The 19,308-nt window shown below is 43.6% G+C and overlaps 1 protein-coding gene across 1 annotated transcript; it reads left to right on the forward strand.

Annotated features, from left to right (window-relative positions):
• Positions 1-4,234: 4,234 nt before the first annotated feature.
• GARIN1A (golgi associated RAB2 interactor 1A) lies at positions 4,235-18,142 on the forward strand. The gene is made up of 5 exons (XM_059711726.1): positions 4,235-5,101; positions 6,034-6,221; positions 7,767-8,016; positions 11,994-12,112; positions 17,769-18,142. Exons 1-5 carry the CDS (start codon positions 4,949-4,951, stop codon positions 17,959-17,961), a joined length of 903 nt encoding a protein of 300 aa, XP_059567709.1. The 5' UTR covers positions 4,235-4,948; the 3' UTR covers positions 17,962-18,142.
• The last annotated feature ends 1,166 nt before the right edge of the window (positions 18,143-19,308 follow it).

Raw genomic sequence — 19,308 nt, forward strand, 5'->3', positions numbered from 1 at the left:
TGCTCTTTTCCAGGTCTAAGCAGTTTAGCCTGTTCTGCCTATCACTCTTCCATCCCCACCCCATGTTGAAGCATGTCCACTCCTCTCCTATGGTATATAGAGGCATATCTCAAATTTTTGTGGGTTGGGTTCCAGATTACCAATAATGCAAATCAGATGAACTTTTTAGTTTCTCAGTGTATATGAAAGTTATGATTGCGCTGTACTGTAGTCTATTAAGTATAATAGCGTTATGTTTAAAAAGCAATGTATATATCTTAAAAAATACTTCAGCCTGGCTGGCATGGCTCAGTGGTTGAACGTCGGCCTATGAACCAGGAGGTCACAGTTCCTGGTCAGGGCACATTCCTGGATTGTGGGCTCGATCCCCAACAGGGGACAGGGAGGAGGCAGCAAACCAGTGTTGATGTTAATGCATTGATGTTTCTATCCCTCTCTAAAATAAATAAAAACATTAAAAAAATACTTTATTGCTAAAAAATGCTAACTATTATCTGAGCCTTTAGTGAGTCAACCTTTTTGTTGGTAGAGGGTCTTGTCTAGATGTTGATAACATCTGTGAAGAAAAAACTTCAGTGAAGCGCGATAAAATAAGGTATGCCTGCTCTTATCTTGGTGTGCACGTCAATTTACATACGGTGAGTTTGATTTACTCTTGCCAAACGGTAAAAATGGAGCATGGTGTCTTCTGCCAAACCAGTTTTGCTCCCTGAGTGTTCTTAAGCTTAAGCGCCACTACCCTATAAGCCGATGGCTTGGGCAACATTTATTGTACTGGGGTAGTCATTAGTGCTGTTTATCAAGTATAGTCAAACCTTGTTTCTCCAATGTCTCCAGTCTCAAACAAGTCAGTTCTTGACCAAGTGTTCACAGAAAAAAAAAAAAATCTCAGTTGTAGACCAAAACTTAATTTTTGACCTAACAGCCCTTTCATGCTGATCCCTCAGCATGACAAAAAAACAGCATGACAAAAAGCATCTCTCAGGCAATAGACAAAGGAGATAATCCTTTTATTGCTGGCAGAAATTGAGGATTAGCACAACTTTAAAACAAAGAGGCCATCAAGAGTACTAATGTTGCTAAGGGTGTGAAAAGTGCTCACAAAACAGCAATTAAGTACAGGCAAATGAATAGGTAGGAAAACTTGTTGGTTGGATAAGTGAAAAGCAGCTGGGAGGCAGGGATATATGAAAAATTTGTGTAAGGCTGGTAGGATGTGGTTCAATAAGTTTAAGGAAAAAAGTGTTTATAGGTTAAACAGTACATTAGACATGTACATAAGAAAGGTTAAAACTGAATCATTTGAGAGCCTGGGGAGGATTAATTCAATTTACATTATTTCTAATGGGGGAAAACGATTTGGTTTCAAACAAATCATTCTCAAACAGCCTTCGGAAATGAATTAAGTTCAAGAACTGAGGTTCCACTGTATTTCTAATTTTCAACTTTCCAGTCCCTGGTCCTTTGAGATCAGCTGGACTTATAGGACTCATCTTTTGGTAGCATAGTACATAAACATATAGTTGGTATTTTGTCTCTGACTTCAGGCAGTTTCATATGCCAGTAGCTGTCCTTACTAGACATTTTCTTAACTTCGATATATTTTCTCATTCAGATGCTTCTGACTAATTTGAGGTATTTTGAACTGTTAACTGGAGAGCTAGCTATACCTTACATCTCTTCCCCAAGCAGTTTAGTTTAATTGAAATGGTTTCCTGGGTGCCACAACCATATCCAGGCTTTTGCTCTAAAACTGATTTTCAGCCCTAGCTGGTTTGGCTCAGAGATAGAGCCTGTGAACTGAAGGGTTTCAGGTTCAATTCCAGTCAAGGGCACGTGCCTGAGTTGTGGGCTCAGTCTCCAGTAGGGGGCGTGCAGGAGGCAGCCAGTCGATGATTCTCTCTCATCATTGATGTTTCTATCTCTCCCTCTCCCTTGCTCTCTGAAATCAATAAAAATATATTTTAAAAAATAAAATAAATAAAAAATAGATAAAACTGATTTTCAATCTTTCTCATTTCATGGTACATGTAAACTAATGACTAAAATTCTGCAACACCTCAAAAAATACATTTTTTGCTGACCTGGAAAAAAAAAGTATAATTTTTATTCATTTACACTGGACAGCTATTGTTGTGTTGGCTGCTATCATTTCTTTATTTGACTATCGAAGGGAAAAGAGGTCAATGCCCCTGACAAAATAGGTATGGCATTTTTGTTTTTGTTTTTTTTTAATATATTTTATTGATTTTTTACAGAGAGGAAGGGAGAGGAACAGAGAGTTAGAAACATCGATGAGAGAGAAATATCAGCTGCCTCCTGCACACCCCCCACCGGGAATGTGCCCACAACCGAGGTACATGCCCTTGACCGGAATAGAACCTGGGACCCTTCAGTCTGCAGGCTGGCGCTCTATCCACTGAGCCAAACCGGTTAGGGCGGTATGGCATGTTTTAAAAATCCTTGGTGGCGTACCAGTGTGCCAAGGTACAACCGTTGAAAATTGCTGCTCTTAAATAATTTGCTCAGAGGTTTCAACAATAGACGTGATGACCATACCATTGTTTTAATCTTTCCTACAAGTCGTTGTCCCTGTTTGCCTAGCCAGGGGTATTTTCTGGGATGCAGGACTTGTGCTAAAACTGAGACACTTCTGGGCAAACCAGGACAGTCTCTCTACCTACAAAACTGAGTTTGCATTGGTGTTTGTCATCCCAAACATTTCTGAATTTTATCTATTCCCAGTTAGGGATGAGAGGCAGTTGCTTCTGAGAACCCTGCAGGATCACTGATTTTCTGTAGTCTCTCTAGATCCCTTGTGCCTGCTGGCAAGCTCGTCAGTTTTTCTCTGAGCTCGTCTTGTGGCGCTTTGTCAATAGCAACCAACAGTATTCGATTCTCTTGTTTTGTTTTTATTAATCCTCACCAGAGGATACCAGTATTTTTCCCATTGATTTTTAGAAAGAGTGGAAGGGAAGGGGTGAATCAGAGAAACATCAACATGTGAGACACATCGACTGGTTGCCTCCCACACACACCCCAACCAGGGCTGGGGATCGAGTCTGCAACCGAGGTACGTGCCCTTGATCGGAATCGAACCCAAGACCCCTCAATGCTCAGGTAGATGCTCTAACCACTGAGCCCCCACTAGGGCCAGTATTCAATTCAAGCTGCTAAAACTTGTTCTCCTAATTGTAGATAAATTAGATTAACATATGTCTTGTAAGTTACTGCAGGCAACGGTTTTATCAAATACTCTGCTACTGGATAAGATGGGTTGCCATCCTTCCAGCTTCCAATAAGATTGCTTTGCTGCCTTCCAGATAAGTTAGTCACACATACTAGGGTTTTGTGGTGCGTTTTTTTAATGTTTTTTTTTTTTAATTTTTATTGCAATACTGCCCTCTAGATTCCAATCTCTGTATCAGTCAAGGACAGGCTAGGTTAGGTTATGCTGCAGCAACAACCCTAAAATCTCAGTAGCTTAAAACAACAGTTGCCTAAGGATGCATTTCTGCCGGGGTCCAGCCCCAGCAGGTCCAGGGGTTCCCAAAGGTGTGGATGGAGTCGGTGAAGAAGGAAGGACACAGAGGCAGCAGCGTTCAGTTGATCAGCATAGCCAGGTTCTCTAGTCAGGTTCTCCAGCCAGCTTCTGTCTTTATTCTCCTGTTACATCTGTATTTATACCAGTTGATTTTAATCCTATCCATTCTATTCCAAAGGTTAGGACATTTGTTATCTCCATTCCAAGGTCACTAATCTATTGTTCTGTTAAGCTACAAGGAAGTAACTGAAGGAGATTATCCTAAGTAAAGATTATGTAGCTTAAGCGTGACTGTTTGTAGTTAAAGTGATTAACTACCCACCTGGCACTTAGTTAAGGGGTTTTACTGATTTATTCCCTTCCTTAGTCCTGTTAATCCCTAACTCCAGGGAAAAATCCCCACCTGGAGAAACAACCTTTCCCAGGGAGGTGGCCCTGGTTAAAACACATAACGCTAAGAAGGGGAGCAAACATATTAAGAACAGTATGCCATATATGGCGGGTCCCTTGAAACATATGCTGTGCAGATGTTTCTTCCCTGCAGCAACTGTGTCAAGCAGCAAGGATGGACCGGCTTCCAGCACACTCCCATGAAGCAGAATGGGGCCCTAATCAAGGGAATTCCCTTCACCTTCACTACATCTGCTTAAGGGAACAGCACATTCAGATATTTCCAAGTATGAATTTTAAATCTCTACTCATTATTAACGTGAGGCCTTAACTCTGGTGCCACCTTTTCATTTTACTACAGAGGAAACAGAAGGAAACGCAGTGACTTAGACAATATCACTGAACTAATTGGTGGTCCATTCCCAATATGCAGCCCTTTCTTCAACATCACGGTTTCTTTTTCCTTTTTCATGGACTCTTCGGAATGCAACATAACAGAATACATCCACAATGCGCGTTTTCACCCCTGAGGTTATTCTTATGCAGGCACAAGTACGAGCAAGTTGTGAGAAGCTTCCCTGTGATGGGGAAGATTGAAGGCTGTGGTTTCCCGGAGAGCCTTCCTTGTTGTCTGGCCAGCTCACTGCTGTCTTGGCACAACCTTGGCAGACTCATTTTCCTCATGTTTTCGGGGAGATTGAGTGAAAAATGGAATAAGCTTCATTACCACTCGTTTGCAGTAAGAGAAGGGAGAGAAAAGCCTGCTCCTCCCTGATCCATCCTTTCCTCTTTTTTTCCTTCCCTGTTGTTGCCACCACATTCCTGATGTCATTCCTGCCATTGTGAGCCGGCAGCTGGCCGCCCCTCCCGGGCTGGAGGAGCCTGAAGGTCAGGAGGAGAGGAGGAGCTGTGGAGGTGGGGGGTGGGCAGCTGTGGTCACACAACATCTTGCAGTCGGGCTGGGTCTGTGTGGAGCCCCAGGGATGTTCCCCAGCCCATTCTTCCCAAGAGCCAATGAATAAAATCAGGGGCCTCCCTCCCGAGGTCCGGGAGCCAGGCCCTGGAGTGGAGCTTGGGGTGGAAGATGGCCTTCTTTGTCAACTGATTCATTCTCCAGAATTCAACTTGTTCTCCCACTCTGCGGTGTTTGAAAGCACCTTCATCCAGGTACCCACGTGCAGCTCAGAGCCGGCTCTGTCCCTTTCCAGAACCTGTCTCCAGCACTCGGTCCAGAAATGCTGTGGCCTTTAAAGCCCTGGGGAGGAGGAAGAAGCCATGCCAGCTAGTGATACCGGAGGATCTGGGTCTCAAGTTCCCCTGTTGGTGCCTATAGCAGTATGGAGTTTTCCTCTCTCTCCTCTCCTTCTGGAACTTTCTTTGCACAATTTCCCTTCCAGACCATTAGAAACCTGTGCTGGCTTCTTCTACCCAAGGATGGAAGAATAAAATGTTCGTGCCCCTCAGCTTTTTCTTACTAGTGCATCCTTTCTAAAGGTAGATGATGCAGAGGACTCGAAAAAGGACAGCACAGCATTCCTAATGCCAAAGAGCTTGTCTGCTTGGGGAGAGCCACAAAAAGGGTGATGCGGGCCATGGCCCAGCCCAGCGTACTGAACACATGTAAGAATCACAGGGGCACCCAGCCAGCGTGGCTCAGTGGCTGAGCATCGACGTATGAACCAGGGGATCACGGTACGATTCCCAGTCAGGGAACATGCCCCAGTTGTGGACTCGATCCCCAGTGTAGGGCCTGCAGGAGGTACAGGTGCTCCAAGCTTGTCACTAAGTTGAAGTGCTGCTTTCTTTATCTTTTCTGTTTTTAAAAATATTTTTTTTATTGATTTCAGACAGAGGGAGTGATAGAAACATCAAAGATGAGGGAGAATCATTAATCAGCTGCCTCCTTCACACCCCCTACTGGGGATCAAGCCCCCAATCCAGGCATGTGACCTTCTGGTGTATGGGTTGGTGCTCAACCACTGAGCCACACTGGCCATGGCCTTTTTTTTTTTTTTTTTTAAGTACTGCTTTCTAGCACCTGTATCCTTCCACTCTTGTCTTCTGCTTCTCTGACCCAAGAACCTGGGGCTGATTTCTAGGTCACTAAGTCCGGGAACTGGATGAATGTCCCTGAAGGGTCGACCACCACCGTGATCCTTGGGGTAACCTCCTCAGTGCCCTCCTTGCCGCTCCCCAACATCCTCCTGATGGCCAACGTCACCTGGCCCCAGGGTCAGTTTTCCACCCGCAACACACCTGGCTGTGCTCCTGTCATCACCCTCCGCAGGTAGGAAAGGCCTCAGGGAGGGCCAGAGCGGGTGGGATGACAGACGGCACTGTCTTGCAATTGGGCTGTAGATACAAAGAAAGGACAGTGTTCTTTAGTGTACAAACTGCAGAGCCTCATTCATTCATTGAACAGGTATTACTGCGTATCTATACAGACCAAGCACCGTGTTTGGTGCTGTGGGTAGAGTATCAGTCTGTCTCAGCCTAGTTTTTGAGGATTTTGGCTTTCATTTTGTCAATAAAAACGTAGGAGGGTTTTAAAAAAAAATGAGGTGCATGAAAGCCAAATGGGATTAAGAGGTGTTGAGTTGGAAAAAATAATACGGGGTGTACAGAAGACATCTACCCTTCCTACTCTTTCAACAGAGTTAATCAGGGTACAGGGCAAAGGAGACCTGGGAATGGAGTCAGAATATCTTAGTCCCAGTTCCTACTTAAGATCTAAGTGGGCCGAAACCGGTTTGGCTCAGTGGATAGAGCGTCAGCCTGCGGACTGAAAGGTCCTAGGTTCGATTCCGGTCAAGGGCATGTACCTGGGTTGCGGGCACTTCCCCAGTAGGAGATGTGCAGGAGGCGGCTGATCGATGTTTCTCTCTCATCGATGTTTCTAACTCTCTATCTCTCTCCCTTCTTCTCTGTAAAAAATCAATAAAATATATAAAAAAAAAAAAAAAAAAAGATCTAAGTGGAATAAAATTAAATAAATATTTTTGTAAAAAAAAAAGATCTAAACTTGGGCAGCCCTGGCCAGGTAGCAGTTGGTTAGAACATCATCCTGATATGTCCCCAAGGTTGTAGGTTTGATTCCCAGTCAGGGCACGTACAAGAAGCAACCATTTGCTCTGGCCAATATGACTCAGCTGCCAGAGTCTTGGCCCGGGAAGAGGGTCTCGAGTTTGAATCTCTGGGTTGCATATGAGGGAGGCAACCAATCAATGTGTCTCTCTCACATCAATGTTTCTCTTTCTCTCTCCCTCTCTCTCACTTCCTCTTTCCCTTCCACTCTCTCTGGAAATCAATGGAGAAAATACCCTCTGGTGAGGATTAACCAAAAAAAAGCAACCAATGGCATACATAAATAAGTAGAACAACAAACTGATGTTTCTCCCTTCCTCTCTCTCTCTCTCTCTCTCTCTCTCTCTCAATCAATCAATCAATAAATTTTAAAAATATCTAAATATCCTGGGCAAATCACTTAGCTCCTTTCTCTAAGTCTCAGATTCAAAAAAATCTGTAAAATGGAATTAATAATACTTATCTTTTCTTCATCAAGGGTTGTTGTGAGGATTAGAAGAGGTAGTCTACATCAGTTATCAGTCTTTGTTATTGATGTGGGCAGATTCTCTAATAACTAAGGCCCTGGACATCAGAGAAGAGCCAGGCTTTGTCATCATCCCACTCTCATCCACCAGCCCTCTCCCTTGTGCATTCCCCACGCAGAGGCGGGAGCCCAGGGAGGCTGAGCCAAGCTCTCGGTAGGCACCAGCATGACGGATTCAAATCCTGGGCTCCTGCACTATGGCAATTTCCTGCTTGTGTCCAGGATTCTCCCCCTGAAGTTTGTGGAGCTACAAATCTGTGACCGGCTCCAGCGCATCCTGCGGATCAGGACGGTGACTGAGAAGATCTACTACATGAAGCTCCACGAAAAACACCCGGAGACCGTGTTTCAGTTCTGGATCCGCTTGGTGAAAATTCTGCAGAAAGGTCTGTCCATCACCACCAAAGACCCGAGAATCCAGTTCACTCACTGCCTGGTGCCCAAGAGGCCCTGCAGCTCCACTGAAACAACAGTAAGTGGGGCCCTGCCACCAAGCTCTCTTGGGAAGGGAGGAGGGGGACTCGAGGCTACTGCCTCCCCTTGGAGGGTGATGAATATTACAGTCTAGTGTCCTGGGGGAACGAGAAGACCATTTTCAAGGGCCAGTGATATGCACACACCAATTACAGCACATTAATTTAGTTTTTCTAAGAAAGAGCTATAAGGTACTTAACTCAAAAGTGTTTTCAGTTTTTTTGTTCATTTTTTTCAGTAACCTAAAGGAATAATGCTCACTTAAGAAAATTACAGAAAAATCATTCCTGTTTTTCTCCACAACCCGCCCTCCACCCCCCCAACCAATCACTTGGAACATTTGGCATATTTCCTTCTAGTCTTTCATTTTTTTAAAAATATATTTTATTGATTTTTTACAGAGAGGAAGGGAGAGAGATAGTCAGAAACATCGATGAGAGAGAAACATCGATCAGCTGCCTCCTGCACATCCCCCAGTGGGGATGTGCCCGCAACCCAGGTACATGCCCTTGACCGGAATTGAACCTGGGACCTTTCAGTCCGCAGGCCGACGCTCTATCCACTGAGCCAAACCGGTTTTGGCCTAGTCTTTCATTTTAAATTAAATTTTAATTAATGTATTTGAGGACATTAAATATATATATACATATACATATATATATATGGATGTTGCTTTTATTCAATTTAAATTATATCATAAACATCTTTTTCCATTAAATTTTTTCAATTATAGATAACATTTTTTAATCTTTAATTTCTTTATTGGTTAAGGTATTACAAATGTGTCCTCATCTCCCCATTAACCCCCAACCTCCCCCCCCCCCATAGATAACATTTAATATTGTATTAGTTTCAGGTGCACAGTGTAGTGGTTAGACGTTTATATAACTTATGAAGTGCTCCCCCTGATAAGCCTGGCACCTACCTGGCACCATACGTACTTATTCTGATATTATTGAATATATTTTCTGTGCTGTGCTTTACATCCTCGTGACATTTTGTAACTGCCAATTTGTACTTCACCATTTCACCCAGTCCCTTAACCCCCTCCCATCTGGCAGCCAGCAGTTTGTTCTGTGTCTATGAGTTTGTTTCTGTTTTGGTTGTTTGTTTATGTTGTTTTTTAGATTCCATATATAAATGACATCATATGCTATTTGTCTTTCTCTGTCTCACTTATTTCACTTAGCATAATACCCGCTAGGACAGCGGTTCTCAACCTGTGGGTCGCGACCATCGGAAAACACATATAGCATATCAGATATTTACATGACGATTCATAACAGTAGCAAAATTACAGTTATGAAGTAGCAACGAAAATAATTTTATGGTTGGGGGTCACCACAACATGAGGAACTGTATTAAAGGTTCGTGGCATTAGGAAGGTTGAAAACCACTGCTCTAGGACCATCCATGTTGTAGCAAATGGTAAAATTCATTCTTTTTATGGCCAAGTAATATTTCATTGCATACATGCACCACATCTTCTTTATCCAATCATCTAATTATGAACACTTGGGTTGTTTCCATAGCTTGGCTATTGCATCTATGAAATGTCGGTCCTCTGTCTCTTGTTATAGTTTTTAAAAAAATACATGTTTTTATTGGTTTCAGAAAGGAAGGGAGAGGCAGAGAGATAGAAACATCAATGATGAGAGAGAATGATTGATTGGCTACCTCCTGCACACCCCACACTGCTACCAGCCTGCAACCCGGGCATATGCCCTGATGGGGATTCGAACTGCGACCTCCTGGTTCATAAGTTGATGCTCAACCACTGAGCCACGCTAGCTGGGCATAGTTTTTGTTTTAAAGTCTATTTTGTCTGATATATTGCTACCACAGATTTTTTTTTCCATTTTCATGAAATATCTTTTTCTATCTCTTTATTTTCAGTCTGTGTGTGTCTTCGATCTGAAGTGGGTCTCTTGTAGATAGCATATGTATAGATCGTGTTTTCTTCTCCACCCTATGTCTTTTGACTGGAGCATTCAATCCATTTACATTTAAAGTAACTGTTGATAGGTATGTAGTTATTGCCATTTTATTATTCACGTGGGTGGGGTTTTTTGTTTGTTTGTTTTTTGGTTTATTTTTTTCTTCTTCTTAAAGAAGTCCCTTTAACATTTCTTGGAATACTGATTTGGTGGTGATTAACCCCTTTAGCTTTTTCTTGTCTAAGAGCCATTTCTTTTAAAAGCTCTTTGTAGCCTTAGCTGGGTAGCTCAGTTGGTTAGAGCATGGTCCTGAAGCAACAAGGTTGTGTGTTCAATCTCTGCTTAGGACACAAAGAAACAACCAACTAATGCATAAAGAAGTGGAACAACAAATCAATGTGTTTTTTCTCTCTCTCGCTCCCTTCCTCTCGCTCTAAAATCAATAAATAAATTTTAAAAGCTCTTCTTATACATCATTTTGATAATTTCATACTCTTCAGTTATATGAATGAATTAAAATTTACTTCATTCCCCTAAAATCAGATATTTATTTGTTGATTTATTTAATTTAAAATGTTTTTATTGATATTAGAGAGAGAGGAAGGGAGAGGGTGAGAGAGAGAGAAACATTGATGAGAGAGAGAAACATTGATTGGCTGCCTCATGCACGCCTCCTACTGGGGATCAAGCCTGCAACTGGGGCATGTGTCCTGACCTGGAATTGAACCGGTGATCTCTTGGTTCCTGAGTCAATGCTCAACCACTGAGCCACTCTGGCCGGGCTAAAATCTGATATTTAGAGTTGTTTCTAACTTTTCATCGGGGGTGGAGAACCTTCCTTCTGCCAAGGGCCATTTGGATATTTATAGCATCATTCGAGGGCCATGCAAAATTATCAGCTTAAACATTAGCCTGCTGTATTTGGTCAAACATTTAATTAATTCGCCCCTAATGCCTTGGCAGGCCAGACCAAATGATTTCAAGGGCCTTATATGGCTCATGGGCCATACATTCTCCACCCCTGTATGGTAACACAGGCATTTATAGGTATTGTCCACAGTTTTCATTGTTTTCTCAGAATAGATGTTTAGAAGTAGAATTCAAGGGGAGGATGGGAACGAGTGAGGAGAGGTCAGTGGGGAAAAGGGGATTCCTATGTAATACTTTAAACAATAAAGAATCTAAAAATAAAAAAAGACTAAAAAAAGAAGTCGAATTCCAAGGGTATGAACACTTTTAAGGTTTTTGATACATATTGCCAGATTATTTCCAGAAAGTTCATACTGAATTATACTCTCACCAATAATATAAGAGTTCTGTATCACTGTGTTCTTACCACAATTGAGAATTAAAAAAATTTTCTAATAATTATAGGTTAAAGTAGCATGTGTTTGAACATTATTATTATTATTATTATTATTATTATTATTATTATTATTTTATGTACTGTCTGGTTTGTTCTTTGGCCATTTTCCTATTGGCATCCTTGTGTTTTTCTAAATTGATTTGTAAACGAAAGCTTTTTATACATCAAGAATTTTAACCCTTTAGTCACAAGTTTTTGCAATACCTTCCCCCAAGGATTTGTTTTCCCTTTTAGTTTATTTAAGGCCCCCTCTCCACGCCTCTCACCCCACTCCCCCACCCCCCCAACACGCAGAAGGCTTTCTCGGGACCTGCTTAGGGTAGAAGCACAGGAAAGAAAGGCCTAAAACCTTCAGATTTCCGGCTCCTAAACACTTTAGGTACGCCATCACCGACTTCAAAAGTCAGCTTTTATAGTTCTACGGCTCTGGTTCTTAATGTTCATATCTGGTGCTCTGGGCAGAGTGGCCACAGCGGCCCATCAGAGAGAGGAGGTGGTCCTGCATGGGGCCTCATTGCTTTTGTCTGGTGATTCTGGGGCTTAATATTTAAGGAACCGGTTCCCAGGACTCGGCTGGAAGACTCAAGTGAGTTCCTTCAAGGTTCTGGCTGGAGGAGACCAAGAACGGTGAGGGGGAGACCTGATCCTCTAACTGTAAATTTCTCCATCCAGCCTGAAAGCAGCTGCCTGTCATCCTCCCAGCCCAGCGAAAACTTCTTGCTGTGGAAAGCCGAGCAGACTAGTGACATTTTCTCACACTTCCCAGGAAGAGTCCATCTCACAGAAGACAGGTGGGTCGTCCATGCAGGCAGCTCAGCACCCTCCCCACAGCAGAGCCATGGGCGGGGTCAGTGACACTCTCTGCCAATCTATCCCAGCCCTTTTATTTTTCCTCTAGAGAGTTATGCGTGTGGCTTTCCCCTTCATGGTATTGTACGCCTGTCCTTGAAAACAGGGCCTGTGGCTGATGGATCTGAATATTCTAGGCAAACCCCAGTGCTTTTTTAAATATTTTTTAAATTAATTTCAGAGAAAAAGGGAGAAGGAGAGAGAGAGAGAGAGAGAGAGAGAGAGAGAGAGAGAGAGAGAGAGAGAAACATCAATGATGAGAATCATTGATGGGCTGCCTTCTGCACACCCCTTACTGGGGATCGATTGCCCTTGATGGGAATCGAACTCGGGACCCTTCAGTCCACAGGCTGATGCTCTATCCACTGAGCAAAACTGACGAGGGCAAATCCCAGTGTTTTCATATGGAAGGTGCTCAGTAGAGGAATGAGGGTAAGCTAATAAAGCAAGTTTACGGAGTTGGATATTGACTGTCTACATTCCCAACTCAAAAGGGTCCCTTGGATAAAACAATCCTGAGTTCTCTCTGCCTTATCTATCTCTTCTGTGAAATAGAAGAGACAGTAACCCAGAGGGGAGACCACGGCTGGCTCACAAGTTTTACTAATTTACTAAGTAAGTGTAGTAGATTCTTCCTGTAATGAGTGATAGAAACCCAAAGCAAGACTGTACAGCCAGTATGTTGAACAAGTTCAACTTTTGAGTATCATCTAAATGCAAATTTATTTTTGTCTTCCGTTATAATTTTTTTTAGTGGGCGAAATTTTCCCCTTTCCTGAGTAAACGCTGGTTCTCTGGGCAGGCCCCTAGCATGGGGACTCCCTCTTAGGATACGAAAGGGCCTTTGGTCCCTTTAAATAGCAAAAGCAGCATCGATTCTGAAATTAAAAAGTCCAGTGCCTAAAAACTATCATAACTCTGAGCTGATTTCATCTCTCTTCCCTCAGCCTGGTCCCCTGTTAAGATGGCCCCTCAGAGTCGCTCCTTTTCTCCTTCTGTTTCCTAATTTTAAGCTGACTTTTTCTCTTAGGCACTTTCTTGGGTTCTTTGAAGTCCCCTACCTGGCTCCCCTGACTGCAACTCTGGTGATGCTGTGAGACCTTCCTTTCGCCTGGCCACTGCCCCTCTCTGGCACTGGCTCTGCAGGGGTCTGTGCTACCCAGGAACTAGCGGTCAGAGTCCCTCATCCCTTAAGGGACTCTGTTTGGGTAGGGTTTACAATGGCTCCAGGCTGGTGTTCTCTCTCTCTCTCTCTCTCTCTCTCTCTCTCTCTCTCTCTCTCTCTCTCCTGCTGTCTGCATCTGGTCCTCAATAATATCCTCCCAGAATTTGACTGGCCATTGGAGAGGAGGACGGTGCCTCTAGGGACACAGAAGCAACTTCACTTCACCACCAAAGAAACCCATTCTCCCATCTCTCCCACCCTCCATGTTTTGTGCCCCCATCTCTACGGGGTCTCCCGGCCCCCAAAGGGTCACAGCAGAAGGTCCCAGGCAGTCCCTCTCTCTCATCTTGAGGGGCAAGAGGCAGCAGCTCACACAAAGGACTCTCCGTGCATCCTTTCTCTGAATGCTTTCCTGACTCACTCTGGGTGTAGTGCAGGCCGTGCTCACTCAATTCTCCCGGTCACAGTCTGCCTTTATCTGTCCTTTCCAGACCTTCTTTTTTTTCTTTCTAATTTCAAGACGGTTTTCTTGAATTGTAAACCTTTCTTCTTTGAGTACTCTTATTATTTGTATGTTGGATTTGTATGTTGGATTATCTTTGTCTAATATATATATATTTCTTTATTCTTTTTTATTCTTTAAACTCCTCCCTACCCCTCTATTTCTCTTAAGGCATTATGTGCTTTGCTTGTTTGCTCTTGTGTTCTTTTATAAGTTTTCTCTCTTGGCCGCCACTAGCATGGTTAGAGAGTGGACAAGTCCTGAGTAGGGGCGGCTGGGGATTGGGAAAAGGAAAAAAAAAAGAGACAGACACAAAGACTTTAAGTAAAGCTGGGGCCAGGTGGGACGCTGCCCTCAGATGGAGAGACAGTGACCCAGAGCTAGAGCAACGCGTTTATTACATGCAGCATGATACCAGGAAGTTTTACTAGAGTTTAAGACAAAGGAAATTATGTGAAATCACGGTTAAAGATCAAGCTGTAATTCTTTATTCTTGTGGCTTCTTTGTAATTGTCACTCCTGGCTTAGCCCTGGTAATTGTGTCTGTTCCTGCTGAACTTAGATAATGAAACCCACCCCCTGGCACCTGAGCTAAAGGTCAGGTTGACAACATACCTGCCTCTGGCAAGGTATGTTTCCAGGACATAGCTCTGCCTACGCCACTGGATTCAGCCAACAGTCAGCTCATGCGCCTTCCCAGGCGCTCGCTACATTCTTTCTTGCTTTGTTTTGGAAATAATGGTTCTTTCTTTTAAAATGTCTAATTGTTTTCTTAGTTTTATCACCGCATTTATCAATATTTTAAATTCTGACTTATGTTGTTCTTTTATGTAGTCTATCATTTTCTTAATTTCTTTTAGCTCATTTTGAAATGCTAGGTTGCAGTTTGCATTTATTTTGCGCTACATCTTTTTTTGTTGTTGTTAATCCTCATGGGATCCATGACTTTATTTTATTTATTTATTTATTTATTTATTTATTTTTAAAGAATGCAAAAATTATTTTATTAATAAAATATATAATCCAAAATTGACATTGTAGTCATGAATACTCAAATACTAGTTTCAGAAAAAATTATGCAAAAATGTAAAAAATATAAGAAAACAATAATATTGTATCAAACACGTTTAACACATTGCACATAATTTTGCATCCATTGATTTTAGAGAGAGTGGAAGAGAGAGGGAGAGACATAGAGAAACATCAATGTGAGAGAGACACAGTGACTGGTTGCTTCTTGCACATGCCCCCACCAAGACCTGGGATCGAGCCAGCAACTGAGGTACATGCCTTGACCAGAATTGAACCCAGGATCCTTCAGTCCAAGGGCCAATGCTCTAACCACTGAGCTAAACCTGTTAGGACATGCAGCACCTCTTTTTAGTGTGCTTTTATTGTCTTCAAGGATTTATTATACTTTGCATCTTTTCTTATATGATTTTGTGTGGGTTTTGATTATGATCCTTTTCTGATGCGATTTATTTTTACATGAAATGGTTTTTCTCAACCTCTGAGAATGATAGCTGGGTCAGGGTGGCTTTCTGGTTTTGGCTCGAGTGCTTCCTCTTGTGTCATTTTTGTGAAGCATTAATGACCTTTGGGGAATGTGTTCCTCTCTTATCTTTAGCTGATCCTGCCCTTTCCTTTGGCTCTACTGTTCCCGTTCTACTCAATTTGTATTCCATTTCCGTTGGTTTCCCCTACTATGAGGCTGTGCCCTGCCGGGGAGAGTATTCTGATGGCTCTGAGAGTTGGTAAGGCGCATCCTGCTTCCGCCCCTTGAGGCTTTAGCATGAAGGACTCCCGTTTCTACTCCCAGTTTTCTTCTTCTCTAATTCGCCTGCTGCACTTTCCACTGAGAATCTGGGGCGATTTAGGGGCTCTCCTGTTTTCAAACCCCTCAGATGCCTCATTGCCTCTCTGCTTCCTCTCACACAGACCCCGAAGTCATGTGGGTCTTGGAGCTTCTGTAGCTGTCGTTTTCTTCGTGAGTTTATCTCAAACAGGCCATTATCTGTGGGACTCATGTTGCTGAATTGGGAATGGGGGGAGAACCATTGTAAGCTTGCTTCTGCCAGGCACCTCAGAGATCTTACTGACTCAGGAGACATTTTTTATATCAGTTTCTCAGCTTGGGAGTTGTTGGACCATGTGTCAGACTGCAAGCCAGCATGAAGACAGGCCCACAGATAAGCATTTTCAGAAGGGGCTTCTTTTTGACCCAGAATCCAGATTGATATAGATAAGTGTATGGCACTGGACGGGTTTCTTTCTGGTGTAGGCTTTTGCTGAGAAGGTGCTTTGCAGGTCCTGGACTTGTGCCGATACCTCAGTAAACTCCCCCACCTGGCTAGGGCCCAGGATTTATCTCCTGTGTCGCCGCGCCCTGGTGACCAGGTCTGGCAAGTCCCTCGGGCAGCCCTAGCTTCAGCTCACATTGGACTGGTCTATAATTTTTGTCCCTTAGGATTTTTCTTACCTTTTTTGTGAGTTCAACAATGCATTTAAAATTATGTTAACTATATTTTATCTACATTTCTAGGTGTTTTGTGGCAAAGAGGTGGGTTTTTTTTAGATTATCCAACCACATTGCCAGTCGCTAGCAAAGTAACTCTAAAATTATTTTCACTTAAAAAAGCAAAACCTTGCTCTAGCTGGTTTGGCTCAGTGGATAGAGCGTCAGCCTGAGGACTGAAGGGTCCCAGGTTTGATTCCAGTCCAGGGCACATGATTGGGTTGTGGGCTTGTTCCCCATTAGGGGACGTGCAGGAGGCAGCCAATCAATGATTCTCTCTCATCATTGATGTTTCTATCTCTTTCCTTCTCCCTTCCTCTCTGAAATCAATAAAGATATATTTAAAAAAAACACACAAAACAAAAAAACCTCACTGCATTTATCTCTGAATAGTTACAGTGTGGGGGACTTTTATTTTGTTTTGGTGCTTTGTTATAGTTTTTATTTTTTTCATTTAATATGCATTGCCTTTGGAATCAAAATTTTTTTAAAAATATATTTTATTGATTTTTTACAGAGAGGAAGGGAGAGAGATAGAGAGCTAGAAACATCGACGAGAGAGAAACATTGATCAGCTGCCTCCTGCACATCTCCCACTGGGGATGTGCCTGCAACCCAGATACATGCCCTTGACCGGAATCGATCCTGGGACCCTTCAGTCCGCAGGCTGACGCTCTATCCACTGAGCCAAACCGGTTTCGGCTGGAATCAAAATTTTAACCACACCGTGTGTTTTTCTAGACACACGAAGTGGTTGTGATTTTTAAAAATATATGTTTGTATTGATTTCAGAGAGGAAGGGAGAGGGAGAGAGAGATAGAAACATCCATGATGAGAATCATTGACCAGCTGCCTCCTGCACGCCCCACACTGGGGATAGAGCCTGCAACCCGGGCATATGGCCTGACCGGGAATCAAACCGTGACCTCCTGGTCCATAGGTCGATGCTCAACCACTGAGTCATGCCTGCCTGCCGGTTGTGAGTTTTTTCAGTTGTCAGTTTTTGGAGAACTGTCTGAGGTTTTCTTTGCACTGATGCTGACTCCAGGCAGGTTATAGTGGGCGCCAGGCAGATCCCGGTAGGCTCCGGTTTTGCCTTTGAATCATAACACATTAGGTGCTCAACACATCCAAGCAGTGCCAAAGGCTTGGAGGGGTGTCTGTTCCACTTCAGCAGAGCAGCCTTAGCGCCAGCCTCCCTCCTGCTTGGCTTTTTCTCCACTCAGGTCCTTCTTAGCCACATCATCCCATCTCTATGTGTTTTCACTGCCCATCATTTCCATAGTCACATCTGTGTTCAAGCCGCTCATGCTGGAAAAACATAACTAAAAAGCAGTTTTTATCATTAAAATCTTAACAATGTTTTCTTTTTCTTCTATTGTTTTCAATGGCCCCCAAATTCCTGGGTTCCAACAGAAAACAGGCCGCTGAAATCAAGGATTCCAAGAGCTGCAGGAAGACACCCTTGCCGGTGGCATCGTCAGCCAATGTGATTGTACCGATGAGAGCCGTTTTGAGCCACAGCCTCTGGGAACAAGAGAATGCAGACGAGTGCTTACCACAGGCTCCTGTAGCCAGTTCCCTAGGAGAGAACTTACTGGGACCCTGACACCTGCCCAAACGGGTGATCTTCCTGGCCTTAGTCGGCGCACTGGCTACAGCCTCCCATCATGCTATGCTATTTTCCCACCGTGGGCCAATGACCACGGGAGAAGGAAGATGGTGTTTAAAACAAGGTGCTCCTATACTTCCACCAATAAACCTCCAAGTGGGCCCCTAATTGTTGTGGGTTGTGCTATGGCTGGGTTCGGGTGGGGGAGGAGGGGGGGTTTGCAGGGAAGGACTGATTGGGAGCAGGAGCTCGCTCTGTGGGAAAATAAGTGGGAAAAGTTCCTTCTGCTCAATTAAAATCCCACAGCAGTCGAGCAAAGTCAAGAAAGCCAGTCCAGAGGAAATGGCCAGGCGAGATATCCAACTTTCTCTTTCAAAGGGAGAGGGGACAACAGGCAGGGCTGCTCCAAATCCAAAGTGAAAGAGACCCTCAGCCCTGGCCCATGTTGCTAGGTGGTTAGAGCATCGAAGGGTTGCAGGGGTTTTGTTTTGTTTTGTTTTAATCCTCACATGAGGATATTTTTCCATTGATTTTTAGAGAGAGTGGAAGAGAGAAAGACAGAGAAATATCCATATGAGAGAAACACATTGATTAGTTGTCTCCTGCATGCACCCCCACCAGGACCCAGGCTAGGGTGGAGCCTGCAACTGAGCTACGTGCCCTTGACTTGAATCGAACCCGGGACCCTCTGGTCCATAGTTGGACGCTCTATCCACTGAGCCAAACTGGCTAGGGCGATTGCAGGTTTGATTCCTGGTCAAGGGCATGTACCTGGGCTTCATGTTTGCTCCCCGCTCCTGGTCAGGCGCACAGTAAGCAACCAGTGTCTCTCTTTCACATCGATGTTTTTCTCTTTCTTCCCTCTCTCCCTTCCACGCTCTTTGAAAAACAGTGGAAAAATTATCCTCAGGTGAGGATTAACAAAAAAAAGAAAGAAAGAAAGAAAGAAAGAAAGAAAGAAAGAAAGAAAGAAAGAAAGAAAGAAAGAAAGAAAGAAAGAAAGAAAAGAAATCCTCAGAATGATGGCGGCCAACTGGGAAATACCTTTGTGTTGCTCCACTCACTTAAGCAAGAGATTGAGTTTTTACTGCCCCACTGTAAAGCTATGAAGGCTTACCCCGGGCCATGCAAACTTCGGTTGCTAAGGAAGACATGGCTTCAGGTAAGGAAGATGGTGACCACCCATCTCAGGGAGTCCTGTTGGCAAACTGGAAAACACAGTGTCGGTGCACATCAGGGATAGGGCAGGGGCTTGGGCCAACCTCTAGGCCAGTGATGGCGAACCTTCTGAGCTCAGCGTGTCAGCATTTTGAAAAACCCTAACTGAACGCTGGTGCCGTGTCA

This window comes from Myotis daubentonii, chromosome 10 (assembly GCF_963259705.1).
Source record: "Myotis daubentonii chromosome 10, mMyoDau2.1, whole genome shotgun sequence".
Lineage (NCBI taxonomy): Eukaryota > Metazoa > Chordata > Mammalia > Chiroptera > Vespertilionidae > Myotis > Myotis daubentonii.